Consider the following 25,776-nt stretch of genomic DNA (forward strand, 5'->3'; position numbering starts at 1 on the left):
CCAGCGGGAGTAGTGAGTCGGTAGAGCTTGGAAAGTTATTGTTGGAGAGTAGAGAATTCAAGAAATGGAGGGGGAAGGCAAGACCCCCACTGCGGAGAGCGGAGAGGCTGACTGGGGATAACGCACAGCCCTATGCGGAAGCCAGACAGGGCCCCATCCACCCCCAGCAGGCCCTCCAACACGACCACAGCGGACGGTGAGTTACCAGCAAATAAGCTGCTTTATTGAAAGCCAAGAACGATGGATGCCACAGGGCCCACCATGTAACGATCAGGTTTAATTCCCTGAGAACTTTTATTTCCCTTGTTATTTATTTGTTTTCCAAACTCTAAGTCTTTGTCGGAACAACTACTAAGTAGGAAGGGGACAGAATGAAATTCCAGATACTGGAAACATATAAATTAAGTTGCGAGTTAGACATTTCAATTTCATTTGAAAGACAAGATTATCCGAAGTGGGTTGTTTTTTTTTTTTCCGATCCACAGAAAAGATAAAATTAAAAACAAGAACAAAAAAAAAAAACTACCATTTAAAAAGACACAGTAAAAAATACTGTCACAGTACAATATTTACACACGCACACCCAGTATGGGCCAATTTCACTCAACCTCTGATGGGAAACATTCAGCTCTAAGTCCGCCCCACGATCGGGAGGGTCTCTGTACCAGGTAGCATTGATGACAGCAGCAGGGTGTGCCCCTCTTTCTCTCCCCAGGCCCAGCTTGGCTTTTCTCCCCCGGCAGCGGGGTAGGAACTGGATGTTTGTCCAAACAGCTGCTCTAAGCCAAGGTGGAGGGCCCGCACCTCTTTTCTGGATTGGTGCCCGCAAAGGTTGTGGGGAAGGAGGTGGTGGAGAGCAGAAAGCCCCCTCAACCTTCTATCTCAGGAGCAGAGACCCAGCCCACTCCATCTGAGGAGGGAGCACAAGCCTGCTGCTTTGCTCAGACTCTTAGGCCTTAGGTTACCGAGTGACGACGGACTCTGCAACACCCTCTCACTGAAAAACCCCTCCAGAGGCTATGATAGCTGGGCACTGATTTCGCCTTGAAGGGAGACATTAACCTCAGACGCAGGAGCCCACGCAGCTCACTGTTGTCAATTTTTCTCCCAACCTCCGCTTCCCTTAGAAAAAGACACAAACAAAAACACCTATACATCCTTTTCGCCAATTAACTGTTGCCAATTAATTGTCTATAAATACTGCATAGCTTTTATCTGAGACTGAAAATAGTTCAGTCGATAAAAAGCTCCTTTGGCTGGAGCAGACAAGGACCCTGGGCCTCCTCCCACCTGCCTCCCACCCCTCTGCCGGGTCTCCTTTCGATGCAGGGAGCTGGAATTTCCAGTTCTGCACACAAACTGTTCCCCTATTCCCCCACCCCTCCTTCCACACCTAGCACCTGCTTCCCAGGCCCAGCGTGACACCGACAGAAGCGGCCCTCTTCAGGCTCGACGGTCCCTTGTGTCTTTCAGCTCCTAGCGCTCCTGCGTGTGCAGGTGTGTGTACAAACACGCACAGCTGAGAAGAAAGTTCAGAAACGGAGACTAAGGCATCACCGCACTCCCGCTCCCCACGCCCAACCTCTTGCAAACGTAAACCTTCATCTGACACAGAATCTGGAGTCTGGAAGCCGGTGAGGCCAGGAGAGGAAGGAATGGAAGATGAAAGTCCAGTGGCCGTGGAGGACAGGGCAGAAGGGAAGAAGCACGGGCAAGCCGGGGACGTATAAAGCGGGTGAGAAAAGCAAACCTGGACAGAAAGCAGCTGAGGCAAGACAGAGAGTAAGACTCTGTGATCGTTGGGCGACCCTGGATGGTGGCTCACCCAGAAAAGTCCTCATGGCTCCACCCCAGGCGGCACCAATTGGGGCGGTGTGTGACGTCTCCTCTGCCTCCAGCACAGGAGGAGGGCAGCAGGACTTGGTCCTCCAGGCCCCCGACCCCGCCTGGCCGGGGGAGCTCAGGCCGCACAGCAGCCTATTAACACATATACACACACACACTGTGCACGGGCACAGCAATAAACACTCCATCGCTTCACAGCAAGGACAAGGACAACGCGGGTCCCGCGAGCCCTATGGATACCAGGGGCTCTCGGGACGAGGGTAAGGAAGGACTGGGTGTCTCCTAGTACACGACGTTGGCGGGGCACCACGGAGTGTCCGGGTACAGCAGACAGTGGATGGAGCGGAACCTGCGAGAGGAGCAGACGGAGTCAGGCACTGACGCTCAGGCCCGGCCTCGCCTCAGCTCACCAACCCCACCGCCACGGGGGCTCCTACGGACAGAGCAGGAGGCCCGGTGTAAAACATTCCTGCCACCCCCTAAGCTAAATAAGCACAACGCCTACCCCGCCATTCTAGGGACGGGACAAAAAGTCAAAATGAAATCCACTGCAGGCCAGTAAGAATGTTGGTTAAAATGGAGAACTGAAGGCAGAACACCTCATATATACATGTGTGTGTATCTATGTACGAGATGTTCTGCCTTTTGTTTATATATATATATATATATACACACACACACAAAGAACATAAGCAGAACATCTCTCTCCACCTCTCCCTCTCTAGTGGAGCAGCATCGAGTGGAAAAAGCACAGGACTGGGAGTCAGGACCTGGATTCTAATTCCAGTTCTACTTACTGGCCTGCTGTGTGGTCTATAGCAAGTCACTACCTTCTGTCTCAGTTTTCTCATCTATAAAATGTGACTGAAAATATGAGTTTTCCCTCCTTCTAGACTGTGAGTCCCATGCTGGGACGGGGACTGTGTCCAACCTGATTTAACTCGTATCTATCCCAATCCTTAGTATAGAGTAACTTCTTATGTGCAGAACACTGCACTAAGCACTTGGGAGAGTACAATGCAGAGGTGGTAGTCACATTCCCTGCCCTCTACAGGCTTATCGTCTGGAGCAGAAGGCAGACTAACGTCAATAACTGAGTAAATAAAAATAGTAAGCACTTAAATGCCATTTATAAGACTTTAGCCTCAGTCAGACAACTGGTCTTTGCCTGGAACGCGCCGCCCTTTGTCTCTGGGACACGGGAAAGGGTTAGAGGAAGGAGCCTAGGTTGACCTATTTTCTACACTCATAATCCAGGCTACTGGATCAGGAGTTTTACCTGGACGGATCTGCCTCCACAGAGAACGCGCCTTTCATGTGGATGGAATTCCGCTTGTTTTCAAACATGCCGTAGCTCAACGTCACCTGGAGGTTGGGGGAGGAAGACGAAACAGGTGAGTGGAATTAGGAACAAGGACCAGGAGACTGTGGTTCACAAGCCAAGAGCCTGGTCTCCTTTTAAAAGGAAGCCAGCGCCCAACAATAAGAGTGGTAATTGTGGTATTTGTTAAAGCGCTTGGCACGTGCCAGGCGCTTGTACTACGTGCTAGGGTAGATACAAGATCGACAGGTTGGGCACAGCTTTTGTCCCGCGTGCGGCTCACCTCGAGGGTGGGGTCAAGGATGAGGAAGAGACAGCCACAAGACCCAAAACTGGTGCAGAAAGGAGGAAAGCTGACATTTGAGCACCGACTGCTGCCATTTCAAACACGGCAGTGTGGTCTAATGGAAGTTTGGGGGTTGAAGTCTGTTGAGTCAGACCTGAGTTCTCAGTCTCTGCCCTGCTGTGGGACTTTGGCAAGTTTACTTGCCTGGGCTCTCTGTTTTCCTCATCTCTTCTAGAAATATCTGCCTCTCCCTACCTCATAGGGATTGTTGGAAAGTATTTAGCAGACTAAAAGCATGCTACAAATTCAAGGTGCTGTCGATGGGTCTGGAAATCAGAAGGGACTGGATTCTAATCCCTGCTTCACCATTTTTCTGCTGTGTGACCTTGGGCAAATCTCTTCACTTCTCTATAGCTCAGTTTCCTCATCTGTAAAATGAGGAATGAGACTGGGAACCCCACGTGGGACAGTGACTGTGTCCAACGCGATTATCTTGGATCTACCCCCAGCACTTAGTACAGTACCTGGCACAGTGTAAGCACTTAAATACCACAGTTGTTATAATCATCGTCACTTTCATGAAAGCAGCATTGAGAGAAGGAGTCTAAATGAAATATAACTCATGTAAAGACCATTATAATGTGCTCCCAGGATCCAAAAAACCCTGACCAAAACAAGTATTTTAAAATGTGAATAAATAAGAGATCCACATGACAGATAGCAATGAAGACCAATACTGAGAGATTTCTAAGTAGATGTTTGTGGGTACTTATGTAAATAAAGTACTTAAATTTCCAAAGTTATCTTTTAGGGCTATTCCAGGAGATCTACTTAGCATAGATAGTGACAGGAATGAAATGGCCTCTCATCAAGTCACTCAAAATATTTCAAAGGAAGAAGAGTAGTGTTTAAATCCTGAGGTAAAGGTCTGCAGGGAATCTCCTCAGGGGATGGCTGTGTTAACATTGTGAAGCTTTTGTTGTGGGCAATGGCTCAGATTAAGTGCAGATTAAATCCAGGGCCCGCTCTATAGTACAGATTGATTCCAGGGCAGAAAAGCACGTGGAACCTAAAAAGAATTCAGGCTGGGGCAAAGGAAAATGTTCAAATCCCACAGCACGGGTTGCTAAACTTTAAGCTGCAGGCTGTAAGCTCATTATGGACAGGGAACTGTGCCCATTAATTCTGTTGTGCTGTACTCTCCAAAGTGTTTAGTACAGTGCCCTGCACATAGTAAGCACTCAGTAAATACCATCCATTGATTGACTGATTGATTAAAGCAATCTAGGCTTCTTCAGGGGCACTGAAGGAGTTGGTCGGAATCGTATTTATTGAGGGTTTACTGTGTGCAGAGCACTGTACTAAGAGTTTGGAAGAGTACAAAGCAACAATAGTCACATTCCCTGTCCCCAACGAGCTTATGGTCTAGAGGGGGACATAGACATCAATATAAATAAATTACAGATATATACATTCATTCATTTAATCATATTTACTGAGTGCTTACTGTGTGCAAAATAAGTGCTGTGGGGTTGGGAGGGGGGATAAAGGGAGCAAGTCAGGAGAACTCAGGAGGGAAGAGGAAAGGGTCAGGGAAGGGCAGGCAAAGGCAAACAGCAAGATCCCACATTACCTGTTTATGGAGCTCAGACTTGGGCACCTGCTGGAGGTTTTCCAGGTGGGAGTGAAAGAGGTTACTCCGGATGAGCTTCACTCCCAGTACGGACTCAATGATGTAGCCAATGGTGCAGTCGTCCGGCAGTCGGATCTTCTCTGCAGTGCTCATGAAGTGGCCACCACTGACAGAGAAAACAACTGGCGTTCCTCATCGAGGTCCATACGGCCAGGACCTGGGTTCCGGAGACCCTCCCCATTTTCCCACTTGAATCATTGGGCAGGCCTTCTCTATAAGCCCAGCTCTGTCCCAGAGAAAGGATGAACGAGATGGACTCAACAGATAGCACTGTGGGTGAACATGGTGTCATGGATAGAGCACAGGCCCGGGGGTCAGAAGGTCATGGGTTCTAATCCTGACTCCACCGATTGTCTGTGTGACCTTGGGCAAGTCACTTCACTTCTCTGGGACTCTGTTACCTCATCTATAAAATGGGGATTGAGGCTGTGAGTGAGCCCCACAGGGGACAGGGACTGTGTCCAACCTGATTTGCTTGTATCCACCCCAGCATTTAGTACAGTGCCTGGCATACAAGCAGCACTTAAATACCATAATTATTATTACATAAGGCCCTACACAGTACCGCCCGACCCCACCTTTCACCACCTCCTCCACCCCAGAATACTTACTGACGTGTTGGGGGGGACCCTTTCAGTGGTCTTACCTGGCCCAAGGACTCATCTTCAGAGCCAACCCACGGCTGATACAAAACCCGGCTCCACCAGTGGCGAACCAGAAATGGACAGGCTGCTGCAAGGAGGAGGACCCCGAGTCAACACTAAAGAGCTTAGTACAGTGCTCTGCGCACAGTACACACTCAATAAATTCCACCGATTGACTGCACCTTGTAACCACCCCATCCCAGCCAGTCTCCCGTCCTATGCTTTCCTCTCTCCCTGGCCGGAATTCAAACCTGACGCTCTTTTTCTGAATGGACCCATTTCCTGAACGGATGGGCAAATCTGTCTCCTAAATCCAGTGTCTTTGGGTGGGTTGGGGTGGGGGAGCCGGCTCCAGGGCCTGTCTTTAAAAACAAGGGGGTCTCAGGGGCAGCTCTGCCTGGCAGTAGTGATGCACAGAGTCTGTGAGGCTTATAATTCTATGGGAATCCACCACCGCTCGTAATCTGGAGGGATTCTTCCGGTGACTGGGCAGGAGGCCGAACCGAGGACATCTGCTGAAAATGGCTCTGACGCTTTTCAGTAGTTCTTCATAGCCGGGCCCCAAAGACCCCCCTACTGCACCCCTGAATGCTCCCCCTCCGGCCTCTCACCATCTTATTCTCGTTGATCCTCTCGGTGGCCTGGATGGGTCTATCGAGGCTGGGCTTGCCGATGTAAATGTCCTGTGTGTGGGGGTAGCTGGACAGCAGTTTCACCAGCATCCGGACATTCACGTAGTTATCATCGTCTACATGGCAGAACCACCTGAAGGAACAATCAGAAACCCAGTCAGATCAAGAGCCATTGGGGGCAAGAATGGGAATGTAAACGGAAAGGGGAGATAGTGTCAACACAAGTCTGGGGTATGGGGGGGACAGGGAGAAGAGGGGTTGGAACAGGAGCTGAGTTGGGAGTCAGACTGGAAATAAACAAGTCACTTACTTTCTCCCAGACTCGATGAACTTGTCATACTCCACGGCCATCTTGCAAGACAAAGCTTGGCGGCTGTGGGCTGCAGAGCAATTTGTGTTGATCACGTTGCCTGTGGGAAGGAGCATGAGAGGCGGGACATGAGCCCGGGGGGTTGTTGTGAAGAAAAGGCTATGTGGGGAAATGTGGGGAACCCACCCAGGCCCCCTAGCCCATGAGGTTGCTGCTCTCCTAGAACCATGATGGCAGGCGAAAGAAATGGGCTATTTTCCTTTGTGGGACAAGGGGCAGGAGCCAGGCTAAAAAGCAAGCAAGGATGAAGAGATCTGGCAGGGATCTCTACCCCCTCACCAGCCCCATCTATCCCTTTCTGTAAGTTCCCGGCCCCAGGTCTGCAGCCCTCCGGTAAGCTCTACCGTACTCTCCAAGTGCTTAGTACAGTGCTTTGCATACAGTAAACGCTCAATAAATATGATTCATTGAATGAACAGAAAGAGGCTGGACTCGGCACAGACCGGCAAGACTCTCTAAATCATAAGCAAAAACAAAATACAACCCCTAAGAAATGTCCTCAGGAGAAATCACCACCTCCCTCATCCCAAAGGAAGAGGACAAGGAAGAAATGCCATCCCAGACCATACACCATGGCAAAGGTCCTGCTCAGAGAGAGAGGCTGTGGGCATGGTTCACAGGGGAAGGGAGGAGGAGGAGGAGGGATGACAGCAGGAGAACAGGACCAGGACAGGAAGGGTCCCAGGGCTCCCGATGGGGTGTGTGAGCCAGAATCCTGTCCTCCTCCATTCAGCCAGCATTTTCCCAGCATCAGCCACCTGTTACTTGCTGGGCCCTCTCAATGGGAATTGATTCAGGGCCTGAAAGGGAATCATTTACATGAGAAGAATTGGGGGGGTGGGGGGGGCTGACCCAAACAGGAGGGGAGGAGCTGATGTATAAACACACTGGGCAGCGAGTAAATCCCTGACCTAGTCTACACCCCCAAACTCCCAAGAGGATTTCAGTCAGTCCCAGCTTCCCCAGGGAGCCCCCTTGTTAATCTGGCCACTCTAGAGGAGGACAAAGAGGCCAGGGTTTAGGCCAACCCCTTGAGATCAGCTCCACCAAGCTATTCAAGTCCTGGCAAATCAGGTAAGAGTAGGCTCTTCGGAAATAGCAAGAGACTGTCTTTCTTGACAAAACAGGAAGGCTCAGAGTCCCTCTCATACCCCCAACTCTTTTACGGAGGTGTGGGGTTCACAAATTCTTCCATTCCCCAGTTCCTCTCCCCGCATCAGTGTCAAAGTATTGTTCCGGGCAGAAGAATTCATCAATTACTTGACCTGTGCTGTGGGAGATTTATTCAACCTATTCTTCCTCCCATGTTCATTGAGGCTCACACTCTGTGTTGCTCATTTCCTCAGAGGCCAGCTAGACCAGCAGGGGAGGAGAGGGGGAGGGTGGGGGGGCTGCAGCGGAGATGGACAGCACAGGTGCAGCAGCTGCTGCGGAGCAGAGCCGGACCAGCAGTGCAGCCAGATGGGGCCTCCCTGGGGCAGAGGAGGGAGAGAAAGAGGGAGAGGGCCGGAAGGGAATCAGCTGACTCACCCGTGTGTTTCTTCAGCTCCTCGTCTTCCCCGTCCGTGAAGATGAAAGTCTGAAAGAAGAAAGCACGACCCCGTGAGAAAAATCCAGTCACCAAGTCCCGCCTGGGCTCCCCCAGTCTCCCCGTCCACCCTGGGGAGGACGGACAACCTTGTGATCACAGCCCTCAGAGCAGCACGTGGGGGTTGGCTTTCCTGCTGACTCTCTGGGCCCAACTAGATGGGAGAGGGGCCTCACCCACACTCTGGACAAGACTGTGCATAGGATTGAACACAAAAACACACTGCAGCAAGAACACATCTCCTTCATGAGGCCTGCCCTAAGGTCTCCTCCCACTCCCACCTCCCCCTTCTCCCACTCCCTTCTGTGCCACCTTGCTCCCTTAATTCATTCCCCCCTCCCAGCCCCTTGGCACCTATGTACATATCTGTAATTTTATTTATATTAACTTCTGTCTCCCCCTCTATCACTGTAAGCTCACTGTGGTCAGGGAATGTGTCTGTTATATTGCTGTATTGCTTTCTTCCCAGCATTTATACAATACTCTCCACATAGCGAGCACCCAATAAATATGATTGACTGACCTGGGGTGCGGGGAGAACCGGAGGGGATGGGGCCTGAATTTCCAGGCCTCGGTCCCGAGGCCGTGTCAATTGGAACTGAATCTCCTCCCCAGCTCAACCTCCAGACCCTACTCAGCAGACTAACTGCCCAAGGTCTTTTTTCAGAGAAATCACCCAAACCCAGATTATGGCATCACCCAAATCCAGATTATGGTTTTTGTTAAGCATTTACTATGTGCTAAAAGCACGGGTAGATACCAGATAATCGGGTCTCACATGGAGCTTACTCAGTCTAAATAGGATGGAGAACAGGTACTGAATCCCCATTTTAGATGAGCTGAGGCACAGAAGTGAAGAGGGTTGCCTGAGGGCACACGGCAGGCCAGTGGCAGAACTAGGATTAGTACCCTGGTCCTACTGACTCTCAGTAGGGCCCACGCTCTTTCCACTAGGCCACACTGCTTGTCTCCTACCTCCCCTCCCCTCCCCATGCCCACCTTCCCTCTGCTCCAGCTGCAAGGCCCAGAGCCCCAACAGGCCTTGTCCCGGCCCTGTCCCCGCACCCCATCCCAACTGGCTGCTCCTGCATTTGAACTGAAGGTCGGGCAGCCCTGCAGCTGCTTATCTCCGGCACGAGCCCTGCCTCACCTTGCCGCACCCAACCTGGCGGGCTGAATGTCAGTCTCCATCAGCAGTCTCCCTGCACCCGTGCAGACACGCACGTGTGCTCGCACGCGTACACACACACTCTCCCTAGGCTCAGCTCCCTTTGCCGCCACTGACCCCCATCCCACTCAAACAGACCACACTCCCCCTTCTTCCCTGCCTTCCAGGTAACTGATTCACCGCCCCCCTCCCCACCAGCAGCTTGAGCCCCGGCCAAGAACCGCCTGCGGCCTCCACCCGCCCTACCTGGGCCACCTGCTTGCCAACACGCCCTGTTGACATAGCTAATTCCCAGCATCTGCTGGCAGTCTCCTGGGGAGTAGAGGGGGGGAGAGGGAGGCACTCCCTCCTGCTCTTCTGGAGGGAAGCTGGGGGGAAGGGCGGGCCAGGGGACGGATGAGGGGACTCCGGGCTTTTGGAAGAGAAATCTCAATCAGAGGCGGACAAAAGCAAGAGGAGAGGGAGAAAAAGCAGCCCTGATCAGCTGCCAAGGAGCATAAAAACCCAAACTTGCACAAAAGGGCAGAGAAAAGAGAGAGAACACACAAAGCCGGCGGTGGGAGGAGGAAGCGAGCCCTTGGAATGATGAATTATAAGTGAACTGGAAAGCCGCCACTGTCGGCGCCCAAGTCCCACCCCGGGCATTGTGCTGGGCGAGGGCTGGGATGGTGGGGAGAGGAGGGTGGAGGGAGGGAAAAAGGGGAGAATGGGGTCGGTAACAATGAATCCTGCCAACCCCCGCTCCCCCCCAGCCCCAACTTTAACACAGTCCAGGAGAGTTAAGCAGCAGTGAGTGTTTGCTTGGTATTAGCATACAGCTGGGCTGGTTAACCCAGGGGCAGGGAACAGGGGGAGCAGGAGGGAAAAGCTAAAGTGGCTTGTCCCCTCTGGGGGTGAGGAAGGGGCTGGAAGAGTCCTTGCTGGTGGGCAGTGGCTGGGTCCTGGAGGAAGGGGTAGCTGCAGGGGTTGAGAAGAGTGTGCTGAAAACAAAGGGAGATGGCGAGGGGGAAGGTGACTGAGGGCTAAATTTAAGGAAAAGAATCTGATTCTGAGGATTGAAAGCTGAATTGAAAGAAGGGGGAGAGAAAGGCAAAATTACTGGCCAGATGGCCAAAGGCCTTAGGACAGATTTGGAGGAGGTCACCATGGATTTTGGTTCTGGTACGTTCTCCCAGGGACCTCAAATGGTGCTTGGTGTTCAGAAGATGCTCAACAGTTGATGGAGGCAAAGGCACCCTGAGGGGAGGTGGGGGAATCCCCTCCAGCCGCAAACACAAACTCCCTCTCTCTCTAGCTCCCTACCCGCTACCCCCAACGGGGGGCAGGGGTGTGTCGCTGTTTCTTGGGCTGGATCTCTTAATAATAATACTATTAATAATAATGTTGGCATTTATTAAGTGCTTACTAGGGGCAAGGCACTGTTCTATGCACTGGGAAGGTTACAAGGTGATCAGGTTGTCCCACAGGGGGCTCACAGTCTTAATCCCCATTTTACAGATGAGGGAACTGAGGTACAGAGAAGTTAAGTGACTTGCCCAGAGTCAAACAGCTGACAATCGGCAGAGCTGGGATTTGAACCCATGACCTCCGACTCCAAAGCCCATGCTCTTTCCACTGAGCCACGCTGCTTCTCTGCTTCTTAGTGACAGTGATTAGGCTTGGGATCATAAGGAGAACCAAATCTCCTGCTTGAGTAAAGAGGAATGACCAATGACCCACCGCTCACCCATTTCACCCACCTCAGGGGCACTGATTCTAGCTGTGGGTGCCCTGGGGCAGCAGCCACACACAGGAAAAGGGGTCCTGGAAGGAGCAAGAAGAGGTGGAGAGCAGGCAGCAGCTGGGTTTATTTCCTCTTTCCTTCACACTTTCAGCATAAACTGTATAGACAAACTCTAGACTCTAAGCTCACAGTGGGTAGGGAACATGCCTACCAACTCTGTTGTATTGCACTCTCCCCAAGTGCAATGCAATGCTCTGCACACAGTAAGTGCTCAATTAATACCATTGATGAGGAGGAAGGACAGAAGGTTGGTTTTGTTTCCTCTTTCCCTCAATCTTTTAGCGTAAGTTGAATAAGCATCACTTGGCTCTAGAACCAAGATCTGGGGTCTCTCCTCTGTTCCCTTCATTCTCTGGGCTCCAGTGGGAAAATGACAGTCTGCAACTCCCTCCCTTCCAATTCCCAGAAACCCGTAAGATCTCCTTCCTGGGGATGGAAGTAGGGTTGGAAGAAAAGATCAGGTCTGGCTGGGGGTTTGCTCCTAGCTCTGCTCCCCTTCTTCTCCCCCCACCCTCCTACCCCAGCTTCACACCCCCTCTGCTTTTCATCTCCCCTTCTGTCTACCTCATTGATGCAGTGGAATGGGGATGGGAGGGGGTGGTGAGTCTTTTCACAGCAACCTCTGAACTCTTGAATAAAAAAGGGAAGCCACTGCACTCCGAAACCCACTCCTCGACGAGGAATCTTCCTTTAAAAATAGACTGAAGTCGCTTTTGTTTATTACTGCCTGGAAAAGAAAATCCTCTCATCCTGCTCATCCATCCACCTTTCCCCTGAGGCCACAGGAGACAATGAAGCTATCTGGCCCTTGCCACAGGCAGCAGATCAGGCCTCACCTCTACCCTCCAACAGGAAAGAACCATATGGCCTGCTGGAAGGAAAATCCGGAAAGTTGTAGCCTGCCCGCCTGTCTCCTGCTGCCCGGGCAGGAAGGGCACAGACTGCAGGCAGCCCCGGTGGCCACCTCTTGGCCCTGCTAGACCCCTGCCCTCTGCTCCCCTCTCCCCCCACCTCTTCCTGACTCCAGGCTCTGCCCAGCAGGAAGGCAGCCAAGACACCCCAGAGCGTTTTCTTGGCTTGTCTGCCTTACAGATGAGATTTCTCCTTGTCCACAAGCAACCATCCCACACCCTTCTGTAACCCACCCTCCCGCTCACTGCTCCACTGGGGCTGCGTGGGGGGGAGCCGGGGAGGCTATGGAGGTCATGGAGGAAGCGGCTTCAGTTGGCACGGAAAGAGAGACCTCACTCAGGAGAAAGGAGCAAAGAGAAGACACCATTTAGAGTGGGTGTGTCGGCAGCAGGCCGGGAAGGGGACGGCCACAATCCTGACCCCTTGGCTATTTGAGAGGCTGGGGAGTTGCCTTCCTCCAGAAGTGGGTGGAGGGGAGGAGCAGGGACGGAGGAGGTGATGAGTGGGGAAAGAGTCAAGTGACCTTGGGCAAATCACTTAATTTCTCTGCCTCAGTTACCTCATCTGTAAAATGGGGATAATGGTGTGAGCCCCACAGGAGACAGGGACCACGTCCAACCTGATTAATTTGTAATGACTCCATGCCTAGAACAGTGCTTGGCACAGAGTAAGTGCCTAACAAATACCATTATTATTATTAGTAGTAGTAGTAATTCCCATCTTCAGATACAAGGGAGGGCTCAGAAGCACCAGATGGTGCTGGCACAAGTTCCAGATTCCACCAAGAGAAGCAGCGTGGCTCAGTGGAAAGAGCCCGGGCTTTGGAGTCAGAGGTCATGGGTTCAAATGCCGGCTCCACCAACTGTCAGCTGTGTGACTTTGGGCAAGTCACAACTTCTCTGGGCCTCAGTTCCCTCATCTGTAAAAGGGGGATTAGGACTGTGAGCCCCCCGTGGGACAACCTGATCACCTTGTAACCTCCCCAGCGCTTAGAACAGTGCTTTGCACACAGTAAGCGCTTAATAAACGCCATTAAAAAAACAGGGGAGGAGCTTCTTTCATTCACTATGCTCAGATAGACTTCCTCTGTCCCCCCTGGCAGGAGCTCTCCACCTGCCTGGCCGGCCACCCCCAACTGCTCCCCCTGCCCCTCCACCCCTTCCCCAACACACCTCAAATGGAGCTTTCCCTCTCTCAACTAGGCAGGAAGTTTCGGGCCTAGAGGTCGCAGGGGTGGAAAAAGGAATAATTTGTTAAGCGCTTACTACGTGCAAAGCACTATTCTAAGCGCTGGGGAGGATACAAGGTGAGCAGGTTGTCCCACTTGCGGCTCACAGTTTCAATCCCCATTTTACAGATGAGGGAACTGAGGCACAGAGAGGTTAAGTGACTTGCCCCAAGTCACACAGCTGACAAGCAGCAGAGCCGGGATTTGAACCCATGATCTGACTCCCAAGCCCACGCTCTTTCCACTGAGCCATGCTGCTTCTCAATGAGCCTGCTGTGCCCTCTTGGGCACAAGGACAGTTGGGTTGACGATACGACATAGCCTCCATCTCACCCTCTGGTCCCCTCCCTTTCCCCTCTCACTCTGACAACCTAGGCACCGGTGCCCGGGGAGAGCTTCTGCATTGCCACACTCCTCTCGGTCCGACCCTCTGTCCGTCCGTCCCTGACAGCGCATGGCGCCGGCCCTGCCCAGCCCCGCCCCCCCTCCACCCACTCTGTTCTTTTTGGGCTGGGGCGGGGAGGGGGGAGACACACAGGAAGCCACATTGTTCTGAAAGCTGTAATTTAGAGAAACACAGGATGCCAAATCCTCCCCAACCATCAGCCGTCCCAAGCCTGGACAATGCAGTGTGCCCCCCTTAAGGTTTCTGAAGCCAGGGGCGGGAGCAGGCAGGAGCGGGGTGGCATAGGCTGCTGCCCTTTCCCCTCATTCATTCAATCCCCTGGCCAGGTCTCTGCTCCCTGGATCCTGCTCCAAATCAGGGCTGAGACGGTTCATTGGATCTTGGTGTTACCAACTTCCACTAGGAAAGACACAAATGCCCTCAGAAAGAGGATAGGCTGGATAGTCTAACCAGGGGGTTGCAACTCTGACTCTGCTAACGGGCAGACAGTGACAAAGGACCCCAAAGCTCAGCCCCGGTGCTCCCACCGGCCCAGGATGCTGAGGTTTGGGGACGGGGAGGAGCAGGGAAGTGGTGGTCTCTCAGAATGTGTGCATGCCCCATCCACATCCTCTTTTCTGCCAAGATGCCCCCACCTACGCTTGGGGCATCTACACTTGATGTCCCTATGCTTCCTCCTCTTGCTCCCTAAACAGGGGAATTGGGATGATCCAGGGTCCACCCAGGGGTTTCAGGCCACCAAGAGGTCTTTGCTGCTGGCACTGGGAGGAGACCGCATGGGTTCTAATCCCAGCTCTGCCACTTATATGCTGTGTGACCCTGGGCAAGTCACTTAACTTCTCCGTGTCTCAGTTACCTCACCTGTAAAATGGGAATTGAGACTGTGAGCCCTACGTGGGGCAGGGACTGTGACCAACCTTGTATCTAACTCAGGTCTTAGTATAGTGCAAGGCACAGGGTAAGGGCTTAATAACACAATTTTATTATTATTGCAAACAAAGGATGGCAATTCTGAACTCCAGCGGGTTTGGAAATTCCCAGCGGAGGGACAGGGGATGGAGGGTGGGGGAGTGGGGGGGAAGAAATCAACGGGGGGGGGGGGGGGGGAGGATGGGACAGGACAAGGAAGACTTGTCACAAGGTCTAGGTAGTGGGTCTGCCACCCTGCTAAATGAGCCACGGATGGTCAGAGCAGTCTACCTGTCCACCTGGGCCCAGGGGGCCCAACCTCTTTTGTGACTCAGATCACTGGGTGCACATATGGGATCCTAAGCAGGAAGTGACCCTGAAAGGGTCATCCAGTCCATCCCCCTGCCTCCAGGCCCCACCACCCTGACATCATGCCAGGCCTCCAGAAGAGGAAGGTCCCAGGATCTCCTTTGGTCAGCCATTCCAGCGGCAAATAATAGCCTTCTTTAGGTCTAGCCCAAATCCCTTATATTGCAGGGTAGGCCCATTTCTGAGATGAGGGACAGACATACGCACACACCACTGCACTCGTCTCGCATCTGTCACACACAAACACACACACATACACACAAACAAAAATAACCAAGCTGACTAAAGAACAGAATTGCTCTGCGTGGAGGCTCCTAACCTATGTGGTGGTGTTCCCCATGCGTCTGGCCCACCTGCCCGCCTGCAAACATCTGGCGGTTGAGACGAGGGGCTTTCCCCAGGCCACTGAGCAGACGTGGTCACTCCAGGCTTGCTTCATGGCACAGAGCAGTCTCTGTGGGAACTGGATTCCCCCTTCACCACTCTGGAAGGAACCGGGAGTTCTTTCCCAGCCCCAGAGTGGGCCAGCCCTCCAGCCACGGAATCCCAGAGAGAAAATGAGCACGGCTCCCCGGCCCCCCGTAACTTCCGACCAAACGCAAGCTGCCTGCAGTGACCGAACAGTAGCCAGACACCCTCCCAGACGTGGTCTCTTCCCTCTCAACCCGCTGCTTTACCAAGGAGAGAGCAGGGGGAGCCAGGCAGGAAGGCGTTACAGTTTTTGGCTTCCCTCCAGACCCGCCACTGCCTGCGGTGCCCAGAGGAGCGCCCACAGGAGTGCCGTCAGGACCTGCTGGGCGCTGGCTTGGGCCACCGGATCCCATGCCTGTCCGCGCCTGCACACGGGGAGGGCGAATGGTCCACACGCCTGCAGAGTCCTGTTAGCTGTGCCCTCGGGGGCAGGAGCGCACATGCCAGCAAAGGGCGTACCCCAGCGCAGCCGTTACCCCTCGGGACAGGGCCGGGGGCCAAAGCGGCAGGGAAAACCAGGAGGAGCCGCCGGGGCTGAGGTGCGTGGGCCCCAAGGGGCAAACCATGTTCCTTTCGAGCCAAACGGCGGAGACATCGCCTCTCCCCCATACCTGGGGAAATCATCAACAGTTCAGGCTGTCCAGGGCCTTTCATCTACGGGGCTTCGAAGCGCTTTGGCAAGAAGCTCCAGTCTCCACACAGAAAGCCAAAGCCCAGAGAGGACAGGCAACTTGCCCGGGGCCACAGAGCGATTCATTAGCTCGGCCAAGACCAGTCTCCATGCACCCTGGCTGTAGCGAAACAACATTCCTTTGCACCCACGCCTGCATGTTCCCCTGTACGGTACAGGCCCACACCCCTCTGCTTCTGTCTTCATGGGGATAATCCCCACTCCAAAGAGAGCCAGCCCAGTCCCTGTCTACAAGGGAGTCATGCTCCGGGCCTCGGGCAAAGGTGGCAGAGCGGGTGCCTCTCTCGTGCCACTCACACTCCACCTGACTCAACCTTGGCAGGACCCAGAGGCAGGGGGATGGCTCTCCCTCCCCATTTCTGTTCTCCCATTGTGAATTCTCCCTCTGTCCCTCCCCCAGCCCAGGTTGTTAAGTATCACCAGTCAGATATAGCTGTGAATTCTCTTCAAAGAAGGAAGGTAAGAGGGGGGTAGAGGTGAGGGGCGGGTAGAGGAGTGTGAATGTCTCTGTCTCCAAAGCACCTGGGTGCACACCGGGGTCGCAATGGAGCCCGACTCAGTAATCAAGGACAAGACCATCGAGCTCATGAACACTTCAGTTATGGAGGATCAGAATGAAGATGAGTCCCCAAAGAAAAATACACTCTGGCAGATGAACAATGGAATGTCATCTGTGATAGTATCCAGAAAACGGCCATCCGAACGCAATTACAAAAAGGAACGAGACTTGTGTATTAAATATTTCGACCAGTAGCCTGAATCAGATCAGGTTGAATTTGTGGAGGATTTTATTTCATGAATGTGTCATTATCAGCATGGTCATATGAACTCTTACTTGAAGCCTATGTTACAGCGGGACTTCATCACTGCCTTACCAGGTAACTGTACGTCTTCCTAAAGGGTTGGGAGTTGCAGGGGCTGAATATGAAGTTCGTTTGTACTTGGAGCTCTTTCTGCATGCCAGCCATGTTCATCTTTTACTCTGTGAACAACTGAACGTGTTTTGTTCATGTTTTGTTTTATCTGTCTCCCCCTTCTAGACTGTGAGCCTGTTGTTGGGTAGGGACTGTCTCTACATGTTGCTGACTTGTACTTCCCAAGCGCTTAGTACAGTGCTCTGCACACAGTAAGCGCTCAATAAATACGATTGAATGAATGAATGAAAGCATGGGTGGGTAGAAGGTGCTCCCCAGCCTCGCCCCCACAAAACTGAGCACCTACCTAGCGTAGGACACCATCTTCAACGCACTGCAGCACAGGAAATGGGCTCGCCTCTGTGAGGCACTCAACAGAAAGTGCAGCAGCAGCTACGGCGCCTCTGCCCACTTCCTCTCCAGAATGAGGACTCACCTCCGTACCCCCTGACTTTTGCTGGCCCTAATCTCTGCCCCTAACTGGAAGTTTACATTATATAATCCCCCATGACTTCATCCCACATACTCCTCTTTCTTCTCTTTGAGGTGGGGTGGGGGGAACATGCAAGGACAAGGGTGGAAGCCCTCTGAGGTGTGGGGAACTATAAGCCACCTCCGAGTCCTTGGCTCTCATTTGGTAAGGCAGATATAATGGATGAGAAGGAAAGAGAGCGGAATGAGAAGCCCATGATAGGACAGAGGAGGCCAGGACAGCTGGGGACCGGTTTGGAACCCAGGTTACCTGGTCAGCAGATGTGCCCCCTCCACCACCATCCATCTCTGACAGTGTTCTGTTCCAAGGAAACCCCTCTACCCTCACCCCTCCTGCCTCCACGTGGCCAAGAGTCCAGGCAAAGCCATGCCCAACCTGCTCCAGCTGAGTGCACGCACGTGTTGGCAAATGGCCAAAATATATCCTTCCTGGCCTCTGGTTGGGGGGGGCGGGGGTGTAAGAGAGGACCCTGGGGGGAATGGGTAGGATGCCCCTGTGGGTCTTTTGGGATGGTGTAGTGAGCTGGGAGTGCAGGGAAAAGAAACAGCGCAGCTCAGCCAGCTCTAGTTAGAGGCACCTCCATCCCACGTGGGGCCAGCCAGGCTAGAAAACTCACATCCCTTTGACAAAAGGCTTCCCTGCAGAGAGCCAATTCTTTGGTGTCGGTGGTCAGGTTGGTGTGGAATGTCTCGGAGAAGGGTTCCCACCGCTTCCCTTCCTCTGGCCCTCATTCTTCTCCCCACCCTGAATCCGCCTTCCAGGGGAAGGATTACAGCGGCAACGGACAGGCCCTCAAACGGCAGCCCGTCCGTCAAGCGTGTCAGAAGAGCTGTCACTCAGGGCGTGCGGGGCGCCGGACAAAGGAGCTGGGAACTCCGGCACCTCTCTGGGGGAGTCAGATCCCCCGGTGCTTCCAGGCCCTTATCTCTAGGCAACCTGACCTGGCCACTGCGGCCCGAGCTTGCCCGGTTCCCATGGAAAGCACCACACAAGAGGCTGCGGAGCCCTTTTCTCTGAGCCCGGAGAAAAGGGGCTTTGTTAACTTGCCCAGGAGGACAGCGTGAGAGCTGAGCCTCGGGGCTCTGGGAATCCAAACAACCCGCACAGAAGAAACAACAACAGAAAAAGCCCTGCGCTCACCCTCCCTCACCCCTGCCGCCCCCTCCACGAAGTCTGGAGAGAGCTGGAGCCCTCGAGAAAAGGGAGCAATCTGTTCCCAGGATGGACAACTAGGTATCACCCTGAGTAAGGCAATCCAACTCCGGCACCCATTTCCCCCACCTTTCCTTTCCCCTGGGGTGGATAAGAAGTCTCCCCCAAACTGGGGGGAGACCTTCCACCGTGCTCCCCCCGCCCCCACCACTTCCCTCCGGCAGTTTCCCCATCAGGAAGAATAGGATGAGGCTCTATGAGACCTCCTCTCAACTGCTCCTCTCCAGCAGGGAGGCAGTCCCAAGACCCCTCCTCCTTCCTCCGCAACCAAGCCAGGTTTCCAGAAGAGATTCAGCCATCCCTTCCCCTGGTGGTCCAGGGATAAGGACCCGGGCAGATAGAGAATCCGGCACGGTCCGGGGGCAGAGGTCAGGGGGCCAGGTGAGGTGCCCTTGAACCTCCCCGCAGAAAAGTGTCCCCCGCACAGTCCCCGGGCGGATGGGGCTGAGGGACAAAAGCCCCCAGAGACTCGTTTCGGAATGAGTGGGGGATTTTCTCCAGGGAGGATGAGGGTGAAAAGATCCCAGGGTCTCGACTGGGGACGGCTGTCAGACGGCGAATACTGCAGTGCGACTGGAGGCGGAGGCGTGACGAAAATGTGTCAGCGTATTTTTGTCACGCTACCCTGCCTGCACAGAGAAGAGCCCAGCTGCCAGAACGAGGTGACGGAGAGGTTCGGGGCCGGGGGGAGTTTCAAGGCGTCTCAGGGCCATTTGAGGGGATCAGGGTGGCCTCTGGATCCCAGGCACCGGGGGGTCCAGCCCAGAGAGGTTTCTGAGGGTGGCTTCAAGCGGGACCTTGCCAAATACCTGCCCAGATGGGAAAAGGTGGGGAGCATCTGGCCAATGGACACACAGCCCTGTCCCTCAGCCCTGCTTCCCCACCCTGCTTCAGCCCAAACCTCCTTGCCTGGGGACCAATCATTTGGTCTTGACCTCTACAGACCTGGCAGGAGAAAGAGGAGAATAGGGTTCCTGCAGGCTCTACAGCCTCGGATGGAAAGTTATTGTTTTTACTACTACTATTGCATTTGTTAACCTAGCACTGATCTAAGCACTGGGGGTAGATATATAAGTTAATCAGGTCAGAGAGTCTTTTCTCATCCCCCACAAATTACCTTAAGGCCCAGCCCCCACCCCACCCCCGATCCACCCAGAGTCAGAAGCAACAGCCTCGGGCCCCAAGGGTACTATTTCGAGGCCCTGAGGGTACTATTTCAGCTAATAAACTCTGAGGGTACTATTTCAGCTCCTAAGGATTTAAGTATCTCAGGATCCTGCCCTCAGCATGCCTCCTCCTGACAGGAACGCGAGGGGTTCTTCTAATCTGAGCTCTTGTCTTTTTTCCTTTTTGTTCTCCCTCCCTCTCATTAAGCAGTGCAGAGAGTACGCTCTTGGGTCCCCCTCCCTCCTTCCCAGCTTCTCTAAGTGGCGGGAGCTGGCCTCCCCTCTGCCTTGCATCTCACAAGTCCAGTCCAGAAACAAATTTAATTTCATGGTCACCTCCCATTCGGTCCCAAATGGCACAAACCCCTCTGCTCCTCTTCCTCCCTTCTCTGAGAAGTCGAGGTTGTGGGGATTTGGGGATTAACAGGCATCGTAGGGGAGGGCAGAGGTGGAGAAAGGGGTGGCAGTGTCTAGATCCAGCGTTTAGGGGGGCTGTAAACCAGCCAAGGGCGATCGATCGATCAATCAATCAGTTGTATTTATTGAGCGTTTACTGTGAGCAGAATTAAGTGGTTTACTACGTACAAGGCACTGTACTAAGAGCTGAGATGGATGCAAGGAAATCAGGTTGGACACAGTCCCTGTCCCTCGTGGGGCTCACAGTCTCAATCCCCATTTTACAAATGAGGTTGGACACAGTCCCTGTCCCTCGTGGGGCTCACAGTCTCAATCCCCATTTTACAGATGAGGTAACTGTGGCACGGGGAAAGAAAGTGACTTACCCAAGGTCACGCGGCAGACATGTGACAGGGTACTAAGCAATAACAACCGACACGTTCCCTGGCCACAGTGGGCTTACAGTCTAGGGGTAGGGGTGGGGGGGAGAAACGTCAATATAAATGAAGTGCGGCTCCGTTGGGATCGGCCAGTTCGGAGGCGTTTCGGCGATTTCGGTTTCCTCTTGGGGTGGGCGGGTCCGGCGGCGGGCGGAGGAGGCCCGTGGCCACCCTCGAGCCGCGTCAGGATGCCCGGCCTCCCCGCTCAATCCGACTCCCCAGCGGCCTGCCTGGAGGAGGTGGGGCGGTGCTGTGCGATGCGTTGGGGTCCCCGGGGGGTCGCCAAGCGAGGGCCCATCAGTCCGCACCATCCGTCCGGCCTCCGCACGACCCGCGGGGCCTTCGGGCTCGGGATGGGGAGATTGCCAGGGGTCGGGGGTCAGGCGGCTCCGCGCCCGCCAAGCCACCGGACGACCCGCCCTTCAGCATCTGCCCCCCGCCCACACGTCCAATCCCATCTGCCTGCATCCACCCCAATGCTTAGCACAGTGTCTGGCAAGTCACCGCAACTCGCTCCCTTTCCTTTCCCCTCTCCCCGCCCCACAGTACTTATTCATATATATCTACAGTTGTAGCTCTTTATATTGATGCCGGTTTGCTTATAATAATGATGACATTTATTAAGCGCTTACTATGTGCAAAGCACTGTTCTAAGCGCTGGGGGGGGGGATACAAAGTCATGAGGTTGTCCCACGTGGGGCTCACAGTCTTCATCCCCCTTTTACAGATGAGGGATCTGAGGCCCAGAGAAGTGAAGTGACTTGCCCAAAGTCAAACAGCTGACAAGTGGCGGAGCCGGGCTTTGAACCCATGACCTCTGACTCCAAAGCCCAGGCTCTTTTCCACTGAGCCACGCCTGTCTCCCCACCTCTAGACTGTGGAGCCCGTTGTGGGCAGGGACCGTGTCCCTTTAGTAGTACAGTGTACTTTCCAAGCAATTAGAACAGTGGTTTGCACACAGTCACTACTCAATAAATACGATTGAATGACTGGGTGAATGAATGGCACATCGTAAGCGGCTCACAAACGACACAATGATGATTCCCCCGGGGCCCCGACAAGGGAGGGCAGCGGCGCGGGTTTGAAGAATGGGGAGGGAAGGAAAAGACGAGCCCTGCGGGCAGGCGGGCACTCGCCGACATGTCCGACTGCTCTACTCGTCGCATCCCTGGCATAGTTTGGCAGCGGGCTAAGGCTCCCGGCCGCATTCCCTCTCACCTGTCCGGGGAGGGAAGGAGGGAAGGAAGGAACACCTTACCAGAAGCCATCAGCTCCGGAGGCTGGGCCGCATTTGCTTTCATTCATTCAATCGTATTTCTTGAGCGCTTACTGTGTGCAGAGCACTGTAGTAAACGCTTGGGAAAGTACAATGAAAAAATAAAGAGAGATCACTGCCCACAAAGGGTTTACAGCCTGGGGGGTGGGCGGGGAGAAACAGACATCAAAACAAGCAGGCATCGACACAAATATAATTATATTTGTATACACGCACACACACATATATACACGCGTAAGTGGTGTGGGGCGGGGGGTGGGAGGGAAGAGCAAAGGGAAGAAGTCGAGGTAATAATAATTAGAGAAGCAGCGTGGCTCAGTGGAAAGAGCATGGGCTTTGGAGTCAGAGGTCCTGGGTTCAAATCCTGGCTCCGCCAATTGTTAGCTGTGACACTTTGGGCAAGTCACTTGACTTCTCTGTGCCTCAGTTCCCTCATCTGTAAAACGAGGTAAGACTGTGAGCCCCCCGTAGGACAACCTTATCACCTTGTAACCTCCCCAGCGCTTAGAACAGTGCTTGACACATAGTACGCGCTTAATACATGCCATTATGTATTATTAATAATAATAATGATGGCTTTCGTTAAGCGCTGACTACGTGCCAAGCACTGTCCTAAGCGCTGGGGGGATACAAGGTAATCAGGTTGTCCCACGTGGGGCTCACAGTCTTCATCCCCATTCTGCAGATGAGGGAACTGGGGCCCAGAGAAGTGAAGCCTCCCCATCCCCGCTCCCCCCCCGCCCCCTCCCCACAGCACCTGTATATATGTTTGCACGTATTTATTACTCTATTTTATATGTGCATGTTTATTCTATTTTGTTAATATGTTTTGTTTTGTTGTCCGTCTCCCCCTTCTAGACTGTGAGCCCGCTGTTGAGTAGAGACCGTCTCTGTACTTTGCCAACTTGTACTTCCCAAGCGCTTAGTCCAGTGCTCTGCACACAGTAAGCGCTCAATAAATACGACTGAATGAATGAGGCGACTTGCCCAAAGTCAATCAATCAATCGTATTTATTGGGCGCTTACTGTGTGCAGAGCACTGGACTAAGCGCTTGGGAAGTACAAGTTGGCAACATAGAGAGACGGTCCCTACCCAGCAGTGGGCTCACAGTCCCACAGCTGACAAGTCGGGATTAGAACCCAGGACCTCCGGCCCCCTTCTAGACTGCGAGCCCACTGTTGGGTAGGGCCCATCCCCGGACAGGAGAGATACATAACCAGGGTAGAGCTCAGAGTATTAAGGGAGACCAGCAGGAGTCTGGTAACAAATTGTTTTGATGGGGGTTTTTCCAAGGTGATAGAGGTGCTTTATTGCCTTGCCTCCATCTGAGTGCACGTGGCCTTATTCATTCATTCAATCGTATTTATTGAGCGCTTACTGTGTGCAGAGCACTGGACTAAGTGCTTGGGAAGTCCAAGTTGGCAACATATAGAGATGGTCCCTACCCAACAGTGGGCTCACAGTCTAGAAGGAGGCCGGAGGTCCTGGGTTCTAATCCCGGCTTGTCAGCTGTGGGACTGTGAGCCCACTGTTAGATAGGGACCGTCTCTCTATGTTGCCAACTTGTACTTCCCAAGCGCTTAATACATTGCTCTGCACACCGTAAGCGCCCAATAAATACGACTGATTGATTGACTCCCAATCCCGGGCTCTTTCCACTGAGCCACGCTGCTTCTCTGGTGACGCGGAAGAGAGGGCCAGGGGGCTCAGTCCGGGAAGGCCTCCGGGAGGAGGTGCGCCTTCAATCATATTTATTGAGCGCTTAATGTGTGCAGAGCACTGTACTAAGCGCTCGGGAAGTACAAGTTGGCAACACAGAGAGACGGTCCCTACCCAACAGCGGGCTCACAGCCTTCAGCAGGGGGGTGACCGGAGCCGCTCCCTCGACTCACCACGTCTTTGTGCCGGGAGATCCAGGTGTCCAGGAGCAGGTCCAGCCGGGCCTTGTGGAACTTCTTGGTGGTCTTGACGGCGATGAAGACGTCCCGGGGGAGGATGTCCTCCAGCTGGGGCCTGGGCCCGCTTTCCCCGGGCTGGGCGAGGCCGGGCGGCGGCGGCGGGCCCGCGTCCCTCCTTACCCGGCTCAGCCTGCCGAAGTAGTCGGAGAAGCTGCGGACGTGTCGGGGCTGCGGGGCGGCGGCGGCGGCGTTGGCGGGCTCGTCTCCCCGGGGCGGCGGAGGGGACGGATGCTGCGGCTCCCGTGGCCGGGCCTCGGCGGCGCCGGCCAGGCTCCGCAGGGCCCGCCGGCCTCCCTCCCCGCCGCCGGCCGCCGCCGCCTCCGGGGCCTCCTGCAGCAGCAGCCGCCGCCGCTGCTGCTGCTGCTGCTGCTTCTGCTGATCGGCCATGAGGACCAGGAGGCAGGCCAGCAGGGCCCCGACCAGGGACAGGACCAGCCGCCGGCCGCAGCTCTTCAGCATCTTCCGGTTGCCTGGGGCGACGGGGGCTTCGGCTCCGCTCCTTCGCGCCCACCCGCACCGCCCGCCACGCACGCCTCTCTGAGCTGGCGGCGCGGCCGGCTCGCCCTTATAATACCTCCCCCGCCCCAGGCCACGCCCCCCGCGCTCCTGATTGGCCCCTCCCCGCCATAGTCCCCGCCCACCTCCCCTGATTGGTCCCTCCCCAGGCCACGCCCCCATCCTCCGATTAGCCCCGCCCCCCGAGGGCCCGCGCGCTCCCCCACGTGGCTCGCGGCGGGGGGAACAGCTGCGCCGCCCGCCCCTTTCACACGTGCACTCGCACACACTCGACCAGCAGACTTACCTTCCCTCCCCCCCGCCCAAACTCTCTCCTCTCAATCAATCAATCAATCAATCGTATTTATTGAGCGCTTACTATGTGCAGAGCACTGTACTAAGCGCTTGGGAAGTACGGGTCTCTCATTCACTCATTCAGTCCTACTGACTGTGTGCTGAGCATTCATATGTACATATGGTTGTACATATTTATTACTCTATTTATTTATTTATTTATTTATTTATTTTACCTGTACATTTCTATCCTACTTATTTTATTTTGTTGGTATGTTTGGTTCTGTTCTCTGTCTCCCCCTTTTAGACTGTGAGCCCACTGTCGGGTAGGGACTGTCTCTATGTGATGCCAATTTGTACTTCCCAAGCGCTTAGTACAGTGCTCTGCACATAGTAAGCGCTCAATAAATACGATTGATTGATTGATTCATTCATTCATTCAATCCCATTGATTGAGCACTTACTGTGGGCGGGGCACTCATTCGTTCAGTCGGATTTATTGAGCGCTCACAGGGTGCTGAGCGTTCACTCATTCGTCCGATCGTATTTATTGAGCGCTTACTGTGTGCTGAGCATTCATTCAATCGTATTGATTGAGCACTTGCTGTGTGCTGAGCATTCATTCAATCGCATTGATTGAGCACTTACTGTGTGCTGGGCATTCATTCATTCATCCGATCGTATTTATTGAGCACTTGCTGTGGGCTGAGCAGTCACTCATTCGGTTAATCGTATTTATTGGGCGCTTACTGTGTGCTGAGCATTAATGCATTTGTTCAGTCGTATTTATTGAGCGCTTACTGTGTGCTGAGCAT

At 53.8% G+C, this 25,776-nt stretch overlaps 1 protein-coding gene across 1 annotated transcript; it reads right to left on the reverse strand.

Moving 5' to 3' along the window:
• Positions 1-201: 201 nt before the first annotated feature.
• LFNG (LFNG O-fucosylpeptide 3-beta-N-acetylglucosaminyltransferase) lies at positions 202-24,649 on the reverse strand. The gene is made up of 8 exons (XM_038762845.1): positions 24,107-24,649; positions 8,322-8,370; positions 6,732-6,831; positions 6,401-6,554; positions 5,792-5,877; positions 5,086-5,251; positions 3,125-3,210; positions 202-2,194 (listed from the first exon to the last, which is right to left on the reverse strand). The coding sequence occupies exons 1-8, from the start codon at positions 24,629-24,631 to the stop codon at positions 2,128-2,130; spliced, it is 1,233 nt and encodes a 410-aa protein (XP_038618773.1). The 5' UTR covers positions 24,632-24,649; the 3' UTR covers positions 202-2,127.
• Between the last annotated feature and the right edge of the window lie 1,127 nt (positions 24,650-25,776).

The sequence above is a fragment of the Tachyglossus aculeatus genome, chromosome 21 (assembly GCF_015852505.1).
Source record: "Tachyglossus aculeatus isolate mTacAcu1 chromosome 21, mTacAcu1.pri, whole genome shotgun sequence".
Classification (NCBI taxonomy): Eukaryota; Metazoa; Chordata; class Mammalia; order Monotremata; family Tachyglossidae; genus Tachyglossus; species Tachyglossus aculeatus.

Excerpts from the sequence above, each read along its gene's own strand:
- LFNG (XM_038762845.1), bottom strand. The coding sequence starts at position 24,631 with ATGCTGAAGAGCTGCGGCCGGCGGCTGGTCCTGTCCCTGGTCGGGGCC. Across the intron at positions 6,555-6,731 it reads TTCATCGAGTCTGGGAGAAA|GTGGTTCTGCCATGTAGACG; the intron begins GTAAGTGACTTG and ends TTGTTCCTTCAG. Across the intron at positions 5,878-6,400 it reads GGATCAACGAGAATAAGATG|CAGCCTGTCCATTTCTGGTT; the intron begins GTGAGAGGCCGG and ends TCCTCCTTGCAG.